Below are 21,761 nucleotides of genomic sequence, written 5' to 3'. Positions count from 1 at the left end.
GAGGTGACAGAGAGTTTATTTTATATAGGATAGAATAGCGGAAAAAGAATGCAAGTGAATAACTCTGATTAGTCTGTTAAGGATCTATAGCCGATCTCATAGTTTTGGATGAGGGCTTTGTTGTTGTTGTTTTGTCAAGGGAATGGTGGTTGTGGTATTTCGTGGAATTAGAGATGTTGGTGATGGTTATTATTTCTGATTGCAAAATATCAAGCACAAGTAGAACTTTTGAGTCTACTGATGATAAAGCCATTGCTTAACTTTAAATCTAGTATTAGTTGTAGTACTGTAGTAGTAGTTATTAAAGAATGAAATTTATAATAGTTTGTGGTGGAAAAGGACTAATGTGTCTCATGTTCATGGACATCTACTGATAGTGAAACCAGTAATACTAGTCTAGCAGCAGCAGTTTTTACCATTTTAGTACTACTATTCTTAACGGAAAGAACATTGTGGGGAAGGGGGATGAATTATTAATCATGTGATCAGTTTTTATTTCTAAAAATGCTAAGAATGTCCACTGCAGTTAATAGAGAGACCATAAAAAGAAAAAGGGGGGAAGAGGGGGTGGGGTGGGGTGGGGTGGGGTGGGGTGTTTGGGGGGGCACATAATAGAAGTTGGAAAACTGATTCTGAAAATAGGGAAAGACAATCTATGCAAATTGGAACTTAACTAAGAACTCATAGTGACTTGGATGAAGTAAACTAGAGTAGTTGCCAACTTGCTTTCCTTAGCAAGCACCCTTGACAAATTATAACCTCAGTGCAAATTCTGTCAAAAGAATTTTATCTTAGAGCTGGGGTTTGAGGGATACTCCAGTAGTTCCAGCAACACTTGTAGTGCCTTGGAATTAGGGTTTGAACCCCACCAGCCCCCTCTCCCTATTTTACCTATATATATATAAAAGGAAGGTTGATCAGAGAGCTGCTGCATAATCAGGGTGCATATTACGTTATTGAATCCAAAATATTTAATACAAGATTTAGGTAAACTTAGCCAATGGAGATGCATGGATGAGTGTGAGCCCAACAGAGAGTAGAAAAAAAGAAAAAAATATCATTGAGGTTGCTTGTTTTTACACAGGACTACAAATTCTGTTGACACATCATAAATAAGAACTCCAGATTCTTAACCTTGACCAAAGTTTTATGTGCTGAATTATGCTTTGAATTATTACACTGAAAATAAAACAAAATTTGTTACTCCTATTATAATCCTTTCAGAGAATTTTAGAGCTAGCTTGTGTGCTTTTTATGTCTCTTCTTTTGTGGTCATAACTCTTTACCTTTTTTTTTTTTTTTTTCATATGTTCCTTTACTGTTGTCTAAAAGCAAATACTACAGATGGCAGCAATGCTTAGAATTATGTTTAAATGGAAAAATGGGGTTTGAGGGATATCCCAGTGGTTCCAGCACCTCTAGTGGTGCTGGGCACTAGGGTTTGAACCCCACCGGCCCTTCTCCTTCAAAAATCCACCGGAGGGAGTCCACTTGGATAGTGAAAATGCTGTAACAAGGTTTGACTAGAAATTCTCAAATCCATTCCAAACAATTTTGTTTCTGATTGAACAAGGCACGATGAATTAGATTATGATTTATCAACAGGAAATAGGAGATTTGGAGTGTATTCGTAGGCTTTGCTGTTAATGTTAAGTAGGAATAAATTGCATTGTTTATCATCCAGGATAAATTTTTTTAACTATAAATATATTGCACAAACTTATATATATATACACACACACAGTTCAAACTTAGAACAGAAGATATCATCACAACTTGCTTCTAACAACAAATCTTAGGTTAAATATCCTGAACCACTTGAGTATATCATAGCCTATCCATGTTGACTCTCGACAGAACTGAATTTGGGGTCTTAGTATGCATAGTCCATCCAATTACACTAGAAACAATAGCTAAGGTTTATCTTGCTGCTTCAGGGAAAGAAAGCTAATGACATGTCATATTTATGACGCTGCGATGAGGAATCAATGGATTACCTTCTTCTTCATTGTAAGTTTTCTCATGCCTTGCGGTGTGAAAGCTTTTGCAGTGTTTGGGATCCAGTGGGTAATGTCGAGGTCAGTCAACTCCTTTTTCTTTATATGGAGAAATTGGTTTGGAAAGCGTCTTTCAACCATTTGGAATATGGTCTTGGCATGTTTAATGTGGTTAGTTTGGCAGGAACACAATGCCCGCATTTTTGAAGACAAGGAGAGAACATTAGATCATCTAAAATCTCTCATCGTTGGTGCTCTATTTTAGTGGGCTTGTATTTGGGGGTGTACGAATTGTATTTCTTTATCTGAATTCTTAGTCTCTATTTCCTTTAGTTCTTGATTATATTGTATTTGTTTCTTGTTTATAGTGTTCACCATCGTGAACATGATGTTCAATTTTTTTCAATAAAAATCTTATTACCTATTAAAAAAAAATGTCATATTTCTGAGAGGACAATCCATAAGGACTTTAAGATAAAAATTTTAATACAATTGTGTGATTTTGGGTTACTACCATTGCAGTAAATTATTTTGTTTACAGCTCATGATACTAAGAGGAAGCTGGGGATGGCACAGTTGGGCTGCTATTAATAGCCTTGACACCTAAAAAAAGAGAAGGCAGCAAAAAGAACCTAGCAGAGCTAACGTGAAAATAATTTGTATATAAGATTTGATATCAAAAGAGCGGCACTTCATTTGAGAGAGCCAGAAGCATTCCTTTTGCCTGCGATTAAGATTAATACTAGCCGTATATTCACACGATGGGTGAGAATATATAAATATTATGTAATGAGGTGATTTGTTGTATGTTTGATAAATATATTTTTAAGGTAAACCGCATTCTTCTAACTTATGTTGTAGTGTGTTATATTTGCTTAATATACAACTAAACTTTATAAATTTTAAATTTATTATCTCGAAGATTATCAAAATAATAAAAACTTATTACAAAATTACAATGTTATTTTAATCAAAATTAAAATAAAACCAAAGGAAAAAAAAGATAGAATTTATAATAAATTATTAGTCAAACAATTGGCAGGTATATTCAAATTCATAACCATGTAAATTGTGTCTTAATATAAACTAACAACAATAGTAACATTTATAAGAATCCAATAGTATTACCATCACAAATTGATAGGTAACCATGATCAAGAAAAAAATATTGACAAATAAAAAGAAAGGGATTAAATAAAAGGTACAATGTCATTTCAATTCTCTATTCATGTATATGCAAGTTTGTGCGTCCACATTACAGAATTACCCTGTAAATATAGGTGTATGTACTATTACTACTATCTTTCTTCCTCAGTTGATATAGGCCAATAATAAGACAACATAATGAGTTGAATGGGATGGTTTTCAAGAGACTTCACGCCTTAGATTGATCCTCAACAACAGAAGATTTAATGTTACAGTAGAAACTACTTCACTAGGGTGGGAAAAGGTTTAATATAGCCACTGCCTTGGATCTAAAGTCTTAACTTTACAAGGATCTATTACTAAGAACACTACCAAAGACGAACACTACCAAAGACGAACAATAGCTTAGATCTTCAATCTCCAAATGTTTGGTGTTTTGTGAGAATGTGAGGTTCAGCAAATAATAAAGTACATAATAAAACAGATTACATGCAAAAGACAAGTCTCGAGGTGTTCCAAGATCATCATTAAGACTCAGCACTAACAAATGGTGACCATTTGAAATATAATAGAGCAAAGAGAGATACTAGAGAATCAGGAACGACCAATAAGCCTATTAGCCATCTTTAAATGACTAGTTGGTCATGTTAGATTAGACTTTGTGTAATTCTGTTAAAACATTTTTCTGTACACAAAGTTTCTTGTTTTCAATAAAACTATAATTTAATATATATATATACACACACACACACACACCCACACACATATATAAATTAAAAAAGATCAAGTTAGATTACATTGCAAAATTGTTCTGAAATGTAATAAGGAAATCACATCATATTTTACCAAGTTCATTTTTGGAAAGACACTTAGAAGTCAAAAGTAGCCTCAAAGAAGCAGAGTAAGTTAACTGATTTAGCATGCTATTTTCTTGCCCAAAATTAGGAATCTTGAAATTTTTACATGTGCCAAAGTAGCCAGAATAACTCCATTAGGGGGAAGTTGCAGAGCACTCCAAATGCCTATAAGAAACAACAGCTTGATTTGACGACAAATATTATATTAAGGCATCAATTATGAATTCTTCTATGGAATATCATGATTATCATCATACATTGTGTTTAAACATTCACCCTATCATATGCGTCTTATAAAATAATATCTAATCCAAAAACAAGACATGACTTTTTCTTTTTTTTACCATTTCATACACAGATCTGCATGGAGTAGCACGAAGACTGCTTTTTAGGAGAACACTCACCTATGGGGAAGCAAATTTGGGCCCTTGGGAAAAATCATATGCCAACTTTCATTATTAGGCATCCACAATAATGGTTGGAGCTGTTGTTCATCACTTACTCTGAAGGGTATATGCATCCCATTTTGGAACTGCAAGATAAAGCTATTTAGAATACAGAATATGATCGTACCAAGGCAACACATCAGGACAAAAATTCTCACACTAGTTAAAGTCATTCTTTACTTGACTACTGCATTCTAATGACATAAGTTGCTTCTTTTGTAGTTTTTCCTACTAAACAAAGATAGAAGGGATTAGTGTCTATAGAACTGTTAATGATAAAGAGCAGATATCCTGGCATGTTTATGGCTGGCTATGAGTTGCTCTTGTTACTTGGCTCCACCTTAATTGATGTCATATCAATTCTCCATTCACGTATTTGAGTTCATCCGTCTACATTACATTGTAGAACTACCATGTAAATGTAGGTAAATGTAGGTATATGTACCATATTTCTTACTCAATTAATATAGGTGAATAACACATTACAATAAGAAGACAACATAATGAGTTGAATGGTTGGGTTTTCAAGAGACTGCACACAATAGATTGATTCTCAACAACAAATGATTTAATGTTACTGTAGGAGTGTGGTTCCAATAAGTTCAATCGGTAAAATCTCTTGTCGTCAAATAAAAGATTTGTGGTTCAAACTCCCACTTACACCAAAATCTAATTGGTGTTTTAGTCTGATGATAGAGTGATATTATCATGAAAATGATGCCATAGATTAGGTTTTTGTAGCTTATTTTCAAGGACGAGGAGGAAAATGGCTTTACGCAAATAAGCTACCAAATTATAAGCTAACAAAGCACAACTTGTGGAAATTAGGACATAATGCCTAGGGGTGGCAATTCTTGTTCACGAGTCGGGTTCATATCAAGTCAACTCATGAGTATTTGACTATATAGGTCAACACTAATTCGACTTGTTTATTAAAAGGGTCAAGATTCCTCAAACCTAATATGACTCATTTAATTAAATAGGTCAGACGGGTCAAACAGGTTCTATGGATTAAACACTAACCCAACTCATTTTTTAAACGGGTCAATTATGTCAACCTGAATATGACATGAACTCATTAAACCTCGACTCATAACCTGCTAATTTCGTGTCATGTCGTGTTAGTTTCGTGGGTCGTGTCCAATTTTGCCACCCATAATAATGCCCTTCCCTTCCTACTTATTAACTCATGTTGAATTCGTCAAAAGAGGCATGAAGGTACATACAAAGTATGTGTTGTCCGATAAGAATAATAAAGACATTAATCATTTATTGCTTTATTGTAATTTAGCGAGGACAGTTTGGCTTGTATCTAAATTGACTTTAAGTGTAGTGTTGTGTCGTGTAATTTCGTGTTATGTCGTGTCATTTTCGTGGGTCGTGTCCAATTTTGCCACCCATAATAATGCCCTTCCCTTCCTACTTATTAACTCATGTTGAATTCGTCAAAAGAGGCATGAAGGTACATACAAAGTATGTGTTGTCCGATAAGAATAATAAAGACATTAATCATTTATTGCTTCATTGTAATTTAGTGAGGGCAATTTGGCTTGTATCTAAACTGACTTTAAGTACAAGTCTTCTATAGCAAAGTTCCATAAAACAATGGTTTGAGACTTGAGAATCTTGTTACATGAAGCACAACAACCTTACGTACCATTTGATGACAATGCAAATATCATTATAGCAATGGTCCATATGTAAGAAAGAATAGAGACCAGGCTTTATTTGAAGGAAGTCAAGGAACAACTATATTCTAGTAGATTTTAATTTGCAGGTATGCTAAAGCGCTTATGGGAGACCAAAGCAACAATGCAAGTAAGACAACTGAGTTTCTGGTCTACTGTCAAATTAGTTAGAGACAGCAATGTGGACTGTGACATCAGAAGGCTTAAGTCTCAAGGGACAAAAGCTATGTTTTATGTTGTCCACCCAAAAATTCTCAATGAATAAAGGCAACGAGATATGCTACCTAATTACACCCTCACAAACTTGTCAAGTTCTTTAACTAAGTGTCAATTTCAAACCTATTTGCATGCCTCCAATGCAATGTCTTGATTTTTTTTTTTTTGATAGGTAATAAGACTTTTATTGAAAAAATTTGAACATCATGTTCACGATGGTGAACACTTTGAACAATGAAACAAATACAAGAAGATCAAGAGCTAAAGGAAATAGAAACTAAAAAATTAGCTACAGTAATATAGTTCGTACACCCCCAAATACGAGCCCAAAGAAACAGAGTACGAAAAAGTAAACATTTTAAATGTTCCAAAGTTCTCGCCTTGTCTTAAAAAATGCGGGCATTACGTTCCTGCCAGACTCACCACATTAAACATGCCGGGACCATGTTCCAAATGATAGAAAGATGCTTTCCAAACTAGTTTCTCTAAATAAATAAAAAAGATTTCACTAACCTTGGCATTACCCATTGAATCCCAAACACTGCAAAAACTTCACATCATAAGGCATGAGAGAACTTACAATGAAGAGGAAGGTGGTCCACTGATTCCCCATTGCAACGACACAAACAACACCTATTAACCAAAAACTGACCTTTCTCAATAAGGTTATCAATGGTGAGTATCCCATCATTAGCTATTGTTCATAATCTATTGAAGCTACATGAGTTTAGACATAATCTATTGAACTCCAATGAAATTCACTTGATTCATCCAAAAAATAACACACTTTAGGTCTTGGGGTTTTGAATACTAGAGGTTAGGGAACAGTAGTAGCATCACACTAGAGAAATATTGCCTTTTCAGTTAGTTCATTGACTTGGCATTCGCCTATGCGTTGTTGTAGTTGCAGTCAAATATATTCTTCCATTGAAATTCTTCGATGTAAAAATAATTGTAAATTTCTAATCAAATTCATCTTGTATCAATTTAAAAACCTTATTGCATTTTCAGTCAATTCTTCATATATATATATATATATATATATAACAACCCTGGTTAATCATTTCAAATTAACACAATAAAACTCAATTATACCAAATAAAATATAATGGAAAATTCTCAGTTTGTTCTTGTCCACAAATTTCTAGCGATTTTATTTACAACTTAGAACTCTTCTAAGTAATATCTAATACATTAAGGCAATATACTAGGGAACAACATTAAAAACTAATTTTAAGGACTTTGCTTTCACATGAAGAGAATCACAATTGAGAATTCATCTTTCTTCTTGTAATACTCACTATCCGAGGGAATTTAAACCCTCACCCACCACCCCATACTTGTGAGGGCAGAAAATGCGTCATTTAGTCAAAGCCATTGGCTTCTTCTATATCAAATTCAACACAAGTTAGCCATTTAGTCAAAGCCATTGGCTTCTTCTGTATCAAATTCAACACAAGTTACACCGACCAACTTCTTGAATTCATGCTTAACATAAGAAAAAGAAAAATGATAGCCACTTCACCCTCTCAAGTGCAACATAGGAAATAAAGATAACCACTACAATTGTTTTTTTTTGATAAGTAAAGATAACCACTACAATTGTTATTATAGGAAAGAAAGATAACCACTACAATAGTGAAACCAAGAAGCACTTATTAAGATTCTATGTGGTGCATGTAAGTGTCATAACTCATAATGTGTCTTTGATAATGTCAATGAACTCTAACTCAAATGATATTTCTCCTAATAAGAAGATGAAGGTTAGATGCATAACTTGTCAATAAAATAAAATAAAAAACAATATTAGGACTAAAAACTTGACGATGCTTGTTGTATGCTACTGACAACATCAATTCTCATTGTTATCCATGGCGAAACTAGACGTAGCTAATTTAGTCAGTAAGTTCTGCTAAACCATAAGAAGAACTCATCTTTAAAGCTAAGAAAAAGCACAATAAGTACACCCCACATAGCTAAGGAAAAGCACAATAAATACACACCATATTATATCAAACGGGCCTTTTACATAGAACGCTCCATCATACTCAACCCTCTGCTGCTCTCATGCAAATCTCAAATTTGAGGCCATTTCCTAGACCTTCACTAGCCCTCATAAACAGAAACGGTTGTGTTAATTCCAGAACAACGTGAATAAACCCATTCAGGTAAGCCAGTTATATCAACCACCTTGAAATCTTGTCCCTCCATATCATAGAACATCACCCCGCGAGTATAATTAAGCGCCTTAAGTATTATCTCCCCAGAGGGAACAGTCCCAATAGGAAAAAGTTCCCAATCCCCCCAATAAAATGGAACATAAAATTCCTCCTTAACCCATACATGATTGTGGTAATCCTTTAGTATCCACAACTGCAAAATGGGATCATCATCGCGATTACCATATTTGTATTTGTCAGCTACCAAAGCCAAGCATCCACCAAGTTCAATTAATCGATTAAGTGGCAGTATAAAGTTTTGAGCTTTGTAGTCATGGGGACGTGGGATTAGTCTAAATTCCTCGTCTTTAAGATCAAAAGCCACAATAGAATTCCCATACTGTGGTAGCCAATGTATTACACCATTAATACACACACTCTTCCCAACACTCATATACTTGACAGAATGAAAAGGCAGCTCAGGGTTTATCTTTACCTTTCTCCACGAACCGTTGCTGCTGCAGCCTAGTGTCAAAACCGTGCACACCATTTGAGTAACTCTAGGATATGGTTCTGGAATAGCAACTGTCCATTTAAGTCGTAACACTTTGTGGGTTTTGGTTAAAGGGTCGAAGCCAAAATGTGTATCAACGGACAAAGTAGTGGTATCTGTATCAGGAGTGAGTGAATGAGGATCAAGGGGAAGAGTTAGTGTTTGTTGGGTGGAAGGGTTATAGGTGAGAATAGGGGTGTGACTGGAATGGGGATAGCCATTGGGGTGAAGGAGAAAAAAGGGGTTGAGATATTGAGAAATGTTGAGATCCTTGGGATGGAACAAACGGAGTGTGGGTGTGAGGAGTGAGGTGGGTTTGGATCCCAGAGAGAGTGTTTGATGGATTATTGGGATGGAGAACAAGTGTTGTAGGAATGTGTCTCTGTTGAAGGTAGAAATTAGGAAGTGGTGGGTGGTATCGGATTTGGATGTGGATGTACATAGTTGACGAAGACGCAAAGATTGGCAGGCACTTCTGATTCTCAAACGCATCAAGGACATCGCTGCTTCCCGCCGTCACACACGCTCTCTCTCTCTCTCTCGCTCTCAATCAACAAGACGGGTCTTGTTAAATTATTATTATTATTTTTATATTTATAGTCAGATCTCTTACCTAATGGTGTTTGGACAGGAGCTAAAAGCTATTCACAATGGTCATGCAAGTAAAATTTTCAAAAACAAGGGCTTAGGCCCCCCTCCCAAAAATCATGAACTCTAGCCCATCATCCGGCCAGCACAAGAGACCATGACCCATGTAAAAAAAAAAAAAAAAACTCAGCTCTCACTCTCAGCAGTCCAAAACCCCCAGGAGCCCATGACCCATGTAAATCTTAAAAAATAAAAAAAATCAGTTCTCAATCTCAGCAGTCCAAAACCAAACGGAGAAAGCAAAAAACAAAGGAAACAAAAGAAAAAAAAGAAAGGGAAGTGAGAGGCAAGACAGAGAGATAGAGAGGTGAGACAGAGTAGAGATAGAGAGTACTCAGAGAGATGGAGACCCACTCACCCATGCCGCAACGCCGCCGCCCACGCCCACGCCGTGACGCTTGCAAGTTGCGAGACCCATCTCGTACTTCAACGGCTTTCCGTTCTCGTACTTCAATGGCTCCAGTGCTCCACCAAATTACATCTCTAAAATTGAAATTTTTTCAAAGAGGAACTGAGTGTGTAATTTATAAATAAATAAAATATATAAAAAGGTTAGAGGAGGGAAGAGAGATGCTTTGCTTATGACGGCATTTTGGGAGGCAAGGATTTGAGAGCTTGGGAAGAAGTTCTGTTTCAAAGAGGAACAAGAAGTGAGAGGTGAATAGGTGATGATGAGCAATAAGAGTGATGAAGCAGAGATGACTTTTTTCTTTCTTTCTCTTCTTTCGGTTAAAGAAGGAATAGATTTTTTTTTTTGGTTTGGTAGCTGAGTTGGGTTTTGTGGGAGGAAAGTGGGTTTTGTGAAATTGTGAGCTCAAAAAGTAGTATTTTTTATTGGAGAAAATATGGAGTTTGACGGTAGAGAGTACAGGGCTTAATAAGTAGTATCTTTCAGTGTTTTTTTTTTTTTTTCTCTATTTATACTTTTTTTTCTATTTTGGTTTAATGGTTATACTGTTATATAGTTATTAATAGAATTTTTTTTTGATAAGTAGTTAGTATAAATGTGGATGTTCCAATTCTAGAAAATATGTATTTCTCAATTCCGAAAAATGTCGATGTTCCAATCTCTCAAACACAATTTCAAATAGTTGATCTTGATTCTTTGGATTATGATATCGGAACATGCAAACAAATATGGGAATATCATGTTAATCAACGTGATGAAATTTGACGGGCTTACATTTAAAAAAGGTCCACACCAATTTCCCAAAATTTTTTTTTTTTCGCTTATTTCCTGCGCCCCCCAGCTTGAAATCCTGCGTTCGTCCCTGGTAGGGAGGAAATGGGAATCAACCAGGCTTATGGTTCACTTATAAGAGTATTGACATTAGTCTGTATATAATAGAAATATGTGTAAAATTTATACAATTTTGTTTAAAAATGACTCACATCTACAATAATTGTGTAAATTTACACTTATATTATTTATTTTATATTTAGTTGTTTATTCTTTCTTTACTCAAGCATGAAAGAAGAAAGTAGATGGTGATTATTGTATGTAAAGAAAAATAAACCATTTAAAAAAAAAAAGATTTCTATTTTTAATGAAATGTAATGTAAAATAGATAATTTAATGTAAAATGCTTTATGTAAAAAAAGAAAAAAATGTTTTTATACTAAAATAGATAGAAATTTTTATACAACCTGACACGAATGCTCATATAAAAAGCAAATGTCACTTTGATACTGACCTTGCTTGAACTAATAGGAAGTCTACAATTAGGTGTATTTTACCATTTTTATATAAATGTACAAATATTTTTCCTTTTTCCTTTTTACAATTATATAATTTTGTTTTCCTACTTAGATTTACTCTAATGGCATGGAGTCGGTAAAGTGACTCTTAATTGTTTAGTGACCACTCATTAAAAAAATTAATGTTTATCAATTTCCACTCTAATGTATCAGAATCAGTAAAAGTACACATAGTTGAGTGCTTGGAGCTTACTCTCATGATTTAAAAAGCTCTTTTGATGTCTGTCATTTGCACTTTCTCATTTACTAATTGCTATGAAACCTAGCATTAGTACTTATCAGGAAAAGAAAAGAAAAAAAACTAGCATTAGCAGGCTTTCAGTCCTGTGAAAAACGAACCAGATACATGATGGAGGAATAGCTAATTTCATAAAAAGAGATGCAACTAAATAACATGTGAGACATTTGGTATGTCAACACCACGTGCAGCAGCATCAGTGCACACAAGAATACCACCTTTCTCTTTGAGATCAGTTGAGCTCTGGGAACGTTCCTCCAAGGAGACATCCTGATGGTAACAGTAACATTGAATGCCAGCTTTCAACAATATATTGCCACTGCTTCTACAGCCTCAACAGTATTTGCAAACACCATGGTTCGGCATTCAGTAGCTTTAGATTTAAAACCTTGATTCACAGCATTTATGAGTTCATCCGCTTGAGTCTCAGTTGTAACTTCAATCCACCTCTGCTTCAATCTGAAATGGAATTGAATCAATAATCACCAACTCTTATGCATTTCCACATGCATCATAACACCAAAGAGGTTATTTAGCAGAATACTTTTTCTTTTCTTTTTTATGACGGCAAGCCTCTTCAAGGCAGGGCTATGTTGTGTACACCCCCCCACCCAAAGAAAGTTAACTCCAGATAAAAAGAAAACCGTGAGTTCCCTAAGTCTTTACTAGATAAAAAGGTCGTGCTATTTGGCTAGAACTGGAACGTAAGAAGATATATCTCAACATAAATCACCGGAGTTGCATTTTTTTTCCCCACCTGAAGTATTATTTGAGGTTAAATTCCCTCCCCCTGACTCCTCCCATTCTTAATCGACACTAATTTCCATGAGCTAAGCACATGATAATGGCTGCACACCTATGGGGCTCCACCCAACAAACATGCAAGGCCTCACCTGAAATTCTACACTAATGATTGGCAATGCGATCAAGCTATTATTAAATCATTTGCCAAATTGCCAATGAGTTGGCTAAGGATCTGCTAAAGAGGAAGATATCATAATTTTGACCCACATAGTTCAGGAGCGATGGGTATGTATCACAAATTTCATATATATGCCCTGCCTATCCCTCTCAATTCTATTATCCAATATTTCGTTATTAGTTATTACGCAAAAAAATTAATAATGCTCATCTACAGAATACTTCAATGTACCAAGCAAGGGATTAAATTGTCATTTACTGGCCCTGAAGTGGTCCAAAATTTATAATCTGAACTCATGCCCACTGATAGCTTTTAGGCATTGACAATGTGAATCAAAAGGATCACCATGGAAATATAGATGTAGACGTATATGCATACATATATGAACATGGTGCATGGAGTAAACATCTCCAACCATGTGTATGATTTCGCCATTTCGTGTGTTATGGCACCATAATATAATTCTTTTGCATGGTTGTAAACAGCCTTATAGTGGGCTAAATGTAAGTGACTGAACTGGCATCTAGCAATTGTTGTTAAGATAAGTCATTAGATCACCATACACTTACTCTTTATAGGAAGAGTCCTAAATAGTACATACTATAATTAATATACATACTATAATTTATATATATATGCACACACACACATTGCATTGTGATACCGAAAATTTTCCATTGAGCCAGCAGTAATCCTAATATTTCACCATGTGTTACTAGCAAGGGGGAAAAGAATATCACTAGAGAAAATAGTAGGCAACCAGAAATAGATGGGGCACCTGGGTTGTGACAATGGAGGTAGTTTCCACTGACCCAATTGGCATCTGTAAACATCTATTTCAACACTGCCCCAGCAGTTTTCTTTCCATTTACTGTAAGGGTGGCTGCAACGCAAATGTACCGTTTACTGCTCTCATAATTTTTTCTCACTCTCCTCAAGTCTTTTGTTTTATTAGACCCACCTTCAACATCCTCTGCTAAGTCATCAACATGAACATCCTCAGAATTTTCCTCCCCTTCTGATATGATGTCAGTTTGCAGGTCCTCCTTATCCTCTAAAGTAGAGTGTGATGAAGGTTCAGACTCCAATTCCACTGGTAACTCAGATACAGATTCTTTTTACTGAGACAGTAGCTTTTCATCAAAACGGAGCGTGTTTAATAGACAGATAACTTTATTCTGGAAGCCCCCACAAAGAAGCATATCTGCCTCATCTAACACCTGCAAGTTATAGTAAATAGATATGTTACTTATAAATAATGTGATCTCTCCTATGTTATCTTTCTGCCAAATCAGATTTGGGATTATTGAGATAAACAACATAATTACGCAAAGTTAGTTACACAAAAAGCATACCACATATTTTACCCCACGCATAAACTCCAAACAACGGCGTTTATCTGGGTCAATATTATTCAAGAGAGCAGATGGTGTCTACACAAGAATATCAGGCTCGTTAACGGGCCATCCCCACTGTCAAAGTTTCTTATTTGTGAGAACCAAAAAATCTTAAAATGTCTACAGACATACCCCAAAAGAAAACTGAACCCAAATCCCTTCAATTAACACACTATGCATTTAAAGGCTTATTAGCCCATATCCATCACAAGAACAATTTGCAAATAAAGCACCTGCCCATCACAGACAGCTGCAACTTTATGTAACGGTTTACCATCATCGCCACAAAGACATTCACCATCCGCACCACTTGCTCACAAAGCAGCACATTTGGGCAAAGAAGAAGAAAAATCCTCTGGGATTGGATTGATTCTTGATCAGAAACAGTAGTTACAGAATCATCATGTGCAGAGCAGAGCATATTGATCAGGGGAATCAAAGATCCTTGTTTTTTTACCACTACCGGTCTCTGCAGCTACAACCACATCCTTTCCCGAAAGTGTAGCTGGTACATAAGCAGCCTATATTTCAAATAAAAATATCTTAATAACAACCCTCACTAAACTCATAAACAATAAACGCACAAGGATTTGGATTTCAATCTTTAGTTTTAAATGACTTGAATAAAATATGAAATGATAGAATTTTCTTCATTGATGAAATTTGTGAAGGGATTGAGCTTTATCAATGTGTTGATTTGAAATGATTAAGTGTAAAATGTCATTCCATATCCGTAATATCAAGTATTTTTCTTTAGCAAAATCTCAAAACCTTACCTCATCATGTGCTGTTAAATTTATATCAATCAATTTATACTACTGAAAACCAAATGGAACCTAAGAATTACAAAGAGAGATCCAAAACAAAGCCTTTAAAAAGTCTAGTATAGAATTTTTCACTTATTAAGCACAGCATTAGCCAAAGTTTTCATCTTTTCCCCTCAAAAAACAAAACCCACAATTCTAAATTTGTTGTTTTTCCCTCTTTGCCTTTCATTTCTCCGCAAAAAATCAAAAAGAAAACATTGACATTCATGCTATATTTCAACGGACGACTGAACAAGGCCAGGGTGTGTCTGTGTACCTGAACCAGAATGCCGGCATTATAGAGAGAGTCTGAGAAAGCTTATCGGACACCCCGAGGGATACCCACGACACGTCTTCATCAGCATAAAACGTGTCAGTGTCAGTTCCCTTCCTTCCTGCAGCTGCGGTGGCGGAAGCAAAAGGTCTAGCTCTGCTTGGGTATGGTTTAGATTTACTTCATTTCGTCAATTTGTCATGCTTAGTTGTCTGTTAAGCGTCAAATTAATCAAAAACAACTTCAAACAAACATAGAAGGTTTAAAATCAAATTAATACAAATTTAGAGAAGGGTGTGCAAATATGTTGTTGTGCCAATTTGGTGAAGTATAGTACTGTTGTGTAGTAAATTGACATTAGGAGGCAAATAAAAAAATTGAAACTTTAAAGAACAAAATCAAAATTACTCCAAACTTTAGGGGTTAATTTGTAATTAGAAAATAAAATACCATCATTTTCGGTTACAAGTTACTATGTACAAAAGTCACTTGGCTTGTAGTTGTCGGAGAAGCAAAGAGACTGATAGCAATGGCGCCAAAGACACCGAAAAACAAAAGTACCCCTCAAGACCCAGATGGGATTTTGGCAGGAATGGTTGTTTTCTTAGTCCAAAATGGAGTTCAGCCTCGCCGACTACAGGTTCTAACTCCATCCACCTTTGCACTTAGTTTTATCATATGATCAAACAAAACTTTTACAGATCTTAGGTGTTCTGCATTAGCTTCTCCAATTATATTCTAACCCATACATAAACTGCATTTATTTTCATTCTCTTTGAGAAAGTTAACATTAATTTTGTTGTATTGGTCAATGCAAGAATTTTATTGTAACTAAGGAATTTGCACCTCAGTTTTGCCCATATATCAGAAACCCCACCTAGCTACACAATATTTATTTGCATTTAAATCTTTCTGTCTCTCTTTTTTTGTGGGGTATATAAAGATTAGGAGGCAGAAACTGGTGCAAATGGGGCCTGCAATAGAAGAGCGCTTATCCAAAAGGGTCACTCATCTATTTGCTATGAACTCAGAAGCTCTTCTCAAACAAGTGGCCGCTGAACGCTTGGAACGCTTTAAGGGAGTAAGTCTCAGTTCTTGTCTCTCTGTTTGAGCATGATCTTCATTTTGTATGATGGTTTACATATTCCTACATTGTTGCATCATTTAATTTAATATGGGCTTGCTTACAAGTTTGACATATAACTTTAAGTCTAATTATATTGTTTAAAATTTTATTACTTCCATTCAGTTTCTTAGTTAGAGTTCATGATTAATATTTTTACTGGAGGACCAAATTAGCAGCTAAATTTGCTTGCTAAGATTGAAGTTTGAATGCGATTTGCTGTTTGCTTAAGGGGATTTTTTTTTAATATGGGGCCCACCAAAATATGCTCGAAAGCCCAAAAAACTGGCCTTTTTGTGCTTGCAAAATGCACACAAGTGTGCTTAAAATCATAGCAGCTGACAAAGATTGTAATCAAAGTGGCGTACAGTGTACTTTACCTCTATGTTATCTTATGTTGGACTCTTGTTTAGTTGAGTTTAATGACCCACCTCAATTATGGGAAATCAGTTATGGTCTAAGGAGTTACACTTAAACTACTACATTGCCTACATTAAAATCCTCAGAGGCTGTTTTTCAGGAACATGGAATATAAAGGACATGTCATGGCAAGACTCTCTAGTTAGGTATAGGCCGAGTTCAACATTCAACTCCATAGGACTTCTCTATCAAGTAGTTTCTGATAAATTATTTTGACTTGTTTCTTGAGAAAATTTGATAATTTTGTTAGATTATATTTTTTGTCTTCATATATCATATTCATCTATCTTCTATCACTTTTTGCAGAGGGCTCTCCTTTATCAGTGGCTAGAGGACAGCTTGAGATTAGGATGGTCCAAACTTGTTTACCAATCTTATCATCATTACACAAGAACAGATAATCAAACACAAGATTTGGACCATATCACGTTAACAACCTCATTAGGTGCACCTATTGCATCCAAAATATTAATAAACTTAGATTATCTTCAAAGATAACTAAATGTATAAAATGTTCCGAATAAAATATAACATATTGGGGAAAATAAAAATGAGTAAATAATTAATATTAAAAGAAAGGGAAGTGAGAGGCAAGACAGAGAGATAGAGAGGTGAGACAGAGTAGAGATAGAGAGTACTCAGAGAGATGGAGACCCACTCACCCATGCCGCAACGCCGCCGCCCACGCCCACGCCGTGACGCTTGCAAGTTGCGAGACCCATCTCGTACTTCAACGGCTTTCCGTTCTCGTACTTCAATGGCTCCAGTGCTCCACCAAATTACATCTCTAAAATTGAAATTTTTTCAAAGAGGAACTGAGTGTGTAATTTATAAATAAATAAAATATATAAAAAGGTTAGAGGAGGGAAGAGAGATGCTTTGCTTATGACGGCATTTTGGGAGGCAAGGATTTGAGAGCTTGGGAAGAAGTTCTGTTTCAAAGAGGAACAAGAAGTGAGAGGTGAATAGGTGATGATGAGCAATAAGAGTGATGAAGCAGAGATGACTTTTTTCTTTCTTTCTCTTCTTTCGGTTAAAGAAGGAATAGATTTTTTTTTTTGGTTTGGTAGCTGAGTTGGGTTTTGTGGGAGGAAAGTGGGTTTTGTGAAATTGTGAGCTCAAAAAGTAGTATTTTTTATTGGAGAAAATATGGAGTTTGACGGTAGAGAGTACAGGGCTTAATAAGTAGTATCTTTCAGTGTTTTTTTTTTTTTTTCTCTATTTATACTTTTTTTTCTATTTTGGTTTAATGGTTATACTGTTATATAGTTATTAATAGAATTTTTTTTTGATAAGTAGTTAGTATAAATGTGGATGTTCCAATTCTAGAAAATATGTATTTCTCAATTCCGAAAAATGTCGATGTTCCAATCTCTCAAACACAATTTCAAATAGTTGATCTTGATTCTTTGGATTATGATATCGGAACATGCAAACAAATATGGGAATATCATGTTAATCAACGTGATGAAATTTGACGGGCTTACATTTAAAAAAGGTCCACACCAATTTCCCGAAATTTTTTTTTTTTTTCGCTTATTTCCTGCGCCCCCCCAGCTTGAAATCCTGCGTTCGTCCCTGGTAGGGAGGAAATGGGAATCAACCAGGCTTATGGTTCACTTATAAGAGTATTGACATTAGTCTGTATATAATAGAAATATGTGTAAAATTTATACAATTTTGTTTAAAAATGACTCACATCTACAATAATTGTGTAAATTTACACTTATACTATTTATTTTATATTTAGTTGTTTATTCTTTCTTTACTCAAGCATGAAAGAAGAAAGTAGATGGTGATTATTGTATGTAAAGAAAAATAAACCATTTTTAAAAAAAAAAAGATTTCTATTTTTAATGAAATGTAATGTAAAATAAATAATTTAATGTAAAATGCTTTATGTAAAAAAAGAAAAAAATGTTTTTATACTAAAATAGATAGAAATTTTTATACAACCTGACACGAATGCTCATATAAAAAGCAAATGTCACTTTGATACTGACCTTGCTTGAACTAATAGGAAGTCTACAATTAGGTGTATTTTACCATTTTTATATAAATGTACAAATATTTTTCCTTTTTCCTTTTTACAATTATATAATTTTGTTTTCCTACTTAGATTTACTCTAATGGCATGGAGTCGGTAAAGTGACTCTTAATTGTTTAGTGACCACTCATTAAAAAAATTAATGTTTATCAATTTCCACTCTAATGTATCAGAATCAGTAAAAGTACACATAGTTGCTTAATAAGTGCTTGGAGCTTACTCTCATGATTTAAAAAGCTCTCTTGATGTCTGTCATTTGCACTTTCTCATTTACTAATTGCTATGAAACCTAGCATTAGTACTTATCAGGAAAAGAAAAGAAAAAAAACTAGCATTAGCAGGCTTTCAGTCCTGTGAAAAACGAACCAGATACATGATGGAGGAATAGCTAATTTCATAAAAAGAGATGCAACTAAATAACATGTGAGACATTTGGTATGTCAACACCACGTGCAGCAGCATCAGTGCACACAAGAATACCACCTTTCTCTTTGAGATCAGTTGAGCTCTGGGAACGTTCCTCCAAGGAGACATCCTGATGGTAACAGTAACATTGAATGCCAGCTTTCAACAATATATTGCCACTGCTTCTGCAGCCTCAACAGTATTTGCAAACACCATGGTTCGGCATTCAGTAGCTTTAGATTTAAAACCTTGATTCACAGCATTTATGAGTTCATCCGCCTGAGTCTCAGTTGTAACTTCAATCCACCTCTGCTTCAATCTGAAATGGAATTGAATCAATAATCACCAACTCTTATGCATTTCCACATGCATCATAACACCAAAGAGGTTATTTAGCAGAATACTTTTTCTTTTCTTTTTTATGACGGCAAGCCTCTTCAAGGCAGGGCTATGTTGTGTACACCCCCCCACCCAAAGAAAGTTAACTCCAGATAAAAAGAAAACCGTGAGTTCCCTAAGTCTTTACTAGATAAAAAGGTCGTGCTATTTGACTAGAACTGGAACGTAAGAAGATATATCTCAACATAAATCACCGGAGTTGCATTTTTTTTCCCCACCTGAAGTATTATTTGAGGTTAAATTCCCTCCCCCTGACTCCTCCCATTCTTAATTGACACTAATTTCCATGAGCTAAGCACATGATAATGGCTGCACACCTATGGGGCTCCACCCAACAAACATGCAAGGCCTCACCTGAAATTCTACACTAATGATTGGCAATGCGATCAAGCTATTATTAAATCATTTGCCAAATTGCCAATGAGTTGGCTAAGGATCTGCTAAAGAGGAAGATATCATAATTTTGACCCACATAGTTCAGGAGCGATGGGTATGTATCACAAATTTCATATATATGCCCTGCCTATCCCTCTCAATTCTATTATCCAATATTTCGTTATTAGTTATTACGCAAAAAAATTAATAATGCTCATCTACAGAATACTTCAATGTACCAAGCAAGGGATTAAATTGTCATTTACTGGCCCTGAAGTGGTCCAAAATTTATAATCTGAACTCATGCCCACTGATAGCTTTTAGGCATTGACAATGTGAATCAAAAGGATCACCATGGAAATATAGATGTAGACGTATTTGCATACATATATGAACATGGTGCATGGAGTAAACATCTCCAACCATGTGTATGATTTCGCCATTTCGTGTGTTATGGCACCATAATATAATTCTTTTGCATGGTTGTAAACAGCCTTATGGTGGGCTAAATGTAAGTGACTGAACTGGCATCTAGCAATTGTTGTTAAGATAAGTCATTAGATCACCATACACTTACTCTTTATAGGAAGAGTCCTAAATAGTACATACTATAATTAATATACATACTATAATTTATATATATATGCACACACACACATTGCATTGTGATACCGAAAATTTTCCATTGAGCCAGCAGTAATCCTAATATTTCACCATGTGTTACTAGCAAGGGGGAAAAGAATATCACTAGAGAAAATAGTAGGCAACCAGAAATAGATGGGGCACCTGGGTTGTGACAATGGAGGTAGTTTCCACTGACCCAATTGGCATCTGTAAACATCTATTTCAACACTGCCCCAGCAGTTTTCTTTCCATTTACTGTAAGGGTGGCTGCAACGCAAATGTACCGTTTACTGCTCTCATAATTTTTTCTCACTCTCCTCAAGTCTTTTGTTTTATTAGACCCACCTTCAACATCCTCTGCTAAGTCATCAACATGAACATCCTCAGAATTTTCCTCCCCTTCTGATATGATGTCAGTTTGCAGGTCCTCCTTATCCTCTAAAGTAGAGTGTGATGAAGGTTCAGACTCCAATTCCACTGGTAACTCAGATACAGATTCTTTTTACTGAGACAGTAGCTTTTCATCAAAACGGAGCGTGTTTAATAGACAGATAACTTTATTCTGGAAGCCCCCACAAAGAAGCATATCTGCCTCATCTAACACCTGCAAGTTATAGTAAATAGATATGTTACTTATAAATAATGTGATCTCTCCTATGTTATCTTTCTGCCAAATCAGATTTGGGATTATTGAGATAAACAACATAATTACGCAAAGTTAGTTACACAAAAAGCATACCACATATTTTACCCCACGCATAAACTCCAAACAACGGCGTTTATCTGGGTCAATATTATTCAAGAGAGCAGATGGTGTCTACACAAGAATATCAGGCTCGTTAACGGGCCATCCCCACTGTCAAAGTTTCTTATTTGTGAGAACCAAAAAATCTTAAAATGTCTACAGACATACCCCAAAAGAAAACTGAACCCAAATCCCTTCAATTAACACACTATGCATGGGAGAATCACCCTTAACTTTAATGTGGATAAGGTGCCCTCACGCTCTTATGCGTGTGGAGGCAGTTTTCGTCCTGTAGCTTGCTTACAGGAGTTGAGGTGACCCCCCTGAGGTGGGGTTAATTCCTAGATCATTAGTTTTTTTTTCAGTCTACAATTTTTCGTTGAATCTTGTGGTAAGTCCGTTGGGAGTCTGGAAAACAACACGAAGGGACGAGATCTATGGCAGAGGAACTTGAAAAGTTGTGGAGTAAACTTTCTTTCACTGAAGAAGAAGATGATGGGATTGAACTGGGCATTAGC

General features: G+C 35.4%; 2 protein-coding genes, 1 long non-coding RNA gene and 1 pseudogene across 5 annotated transcripts; 1 reads left to right on the top strand and 3 right to left on the bottom strand.

The window, feature by feature from the left end:
- Positions 1–3,916: 3,916 nt before the first annotated feature.
- LOC115982731 (F-box/LRR-repeat protein At2g40920-like) lies at positions 3,917–10,462 on the bottom strand. 3 transcript variants are annotated; one of them, XR_004089710.1, is made up of 4 exons: positions 10,069–10,462; positions 6,931–6,983; positions 4,405–4,532; positions 3,917–4,165 (listed from the first exon to the last, which is right to left on the bottom strand). XR_004089710.1 is itself a non-coding variant. In XM_031105433.1 (4 exons), the coding sequence occupies exon 1, from the start codon at positions 9,561–9,563 to the stop codon at positions 8,457–8,459; it is 1,107 nt and encodes a 368-aa protein (XP_030961293.1). In that variant the 5' UTR covers positions 9,564–9,604; the 3' UTR covers positions 3,917–4,165; positions 4,405–4,532; positions 6,931–6,983; positions 8,354–8,456. The 3 variants fall into 3 exon arrangements, 1 of the variants encoding a protein (XP_030961293.1); XM_031105433.1 differs by lacking the exon at positions 10,069–10,462 and adding an exon at positions 8,354–9,604; XR_004089711.1 differs by lacking the exon at positions 6,931–6,983.
- Positions 10,463–11,853: 1,391 nt separating this feature from the next.
- On the bottom strand, positions 11,854–15,561 carry LOC115981227 (annotated as a pseudogene).
- On the top strand, positions 15,051–17,146 carry LOC115981226 (DNA polymerase lambda-like). Its single transcript, XM_031103392.1, has 4 exons — positions 15,051–15,269; positions 15,606–15,745; positions 16,049–16,186; positions 16,955–17,146. The coding sequence occupies exons 2-4, from the start codon at positions 15,635–15,637 to the stop codon at positions 17,144–17,146; spliced, it is 441 nt and encodes a 146-aa protein (XP_030959252.1). The 5' UTR covers positions 15,051–15,269; positions 15,606–15,634.
- Positions 17,147–18,970: 1,824 nt separating this feature from the next.
- Positions 18,971–21,307, bottom strand: LOC115982741. Its single transcript, XR_004089719.1, has 3 exons — positions 21,238–21,307; positions 20,661–21,102; positions 18,971–19,419 (listed from the first exon to the last, which is right to left on the bottom strand). It is a non-coding gene; the product is annotated as an uncharacterized LOC115982741 (long non-coding RNA).
- Between the last annotated feature and the right edge of the window lie 454 nt (positions 21,308–21,761).

The sequence above is a fragment of the Quercus lobata genome, chromosome 3, assembly GCF_001633185.2.
Source record: "Quercus lobata isolate SW786 chromosome 3, ValleyOak3.0 Primary Assembly, whole genome shotgun sequence".
NCBI classification, from domain to species: domain Eukaryota; kingdom Viridiplantae; phylum Streptophyta; class Magnoliopsida; order Fagales; family Fagaceae; genus Quercus; species Quercus lobata.
This window is presented reverse-complemented; position numbering and strand designations above follow the sequence as displayed.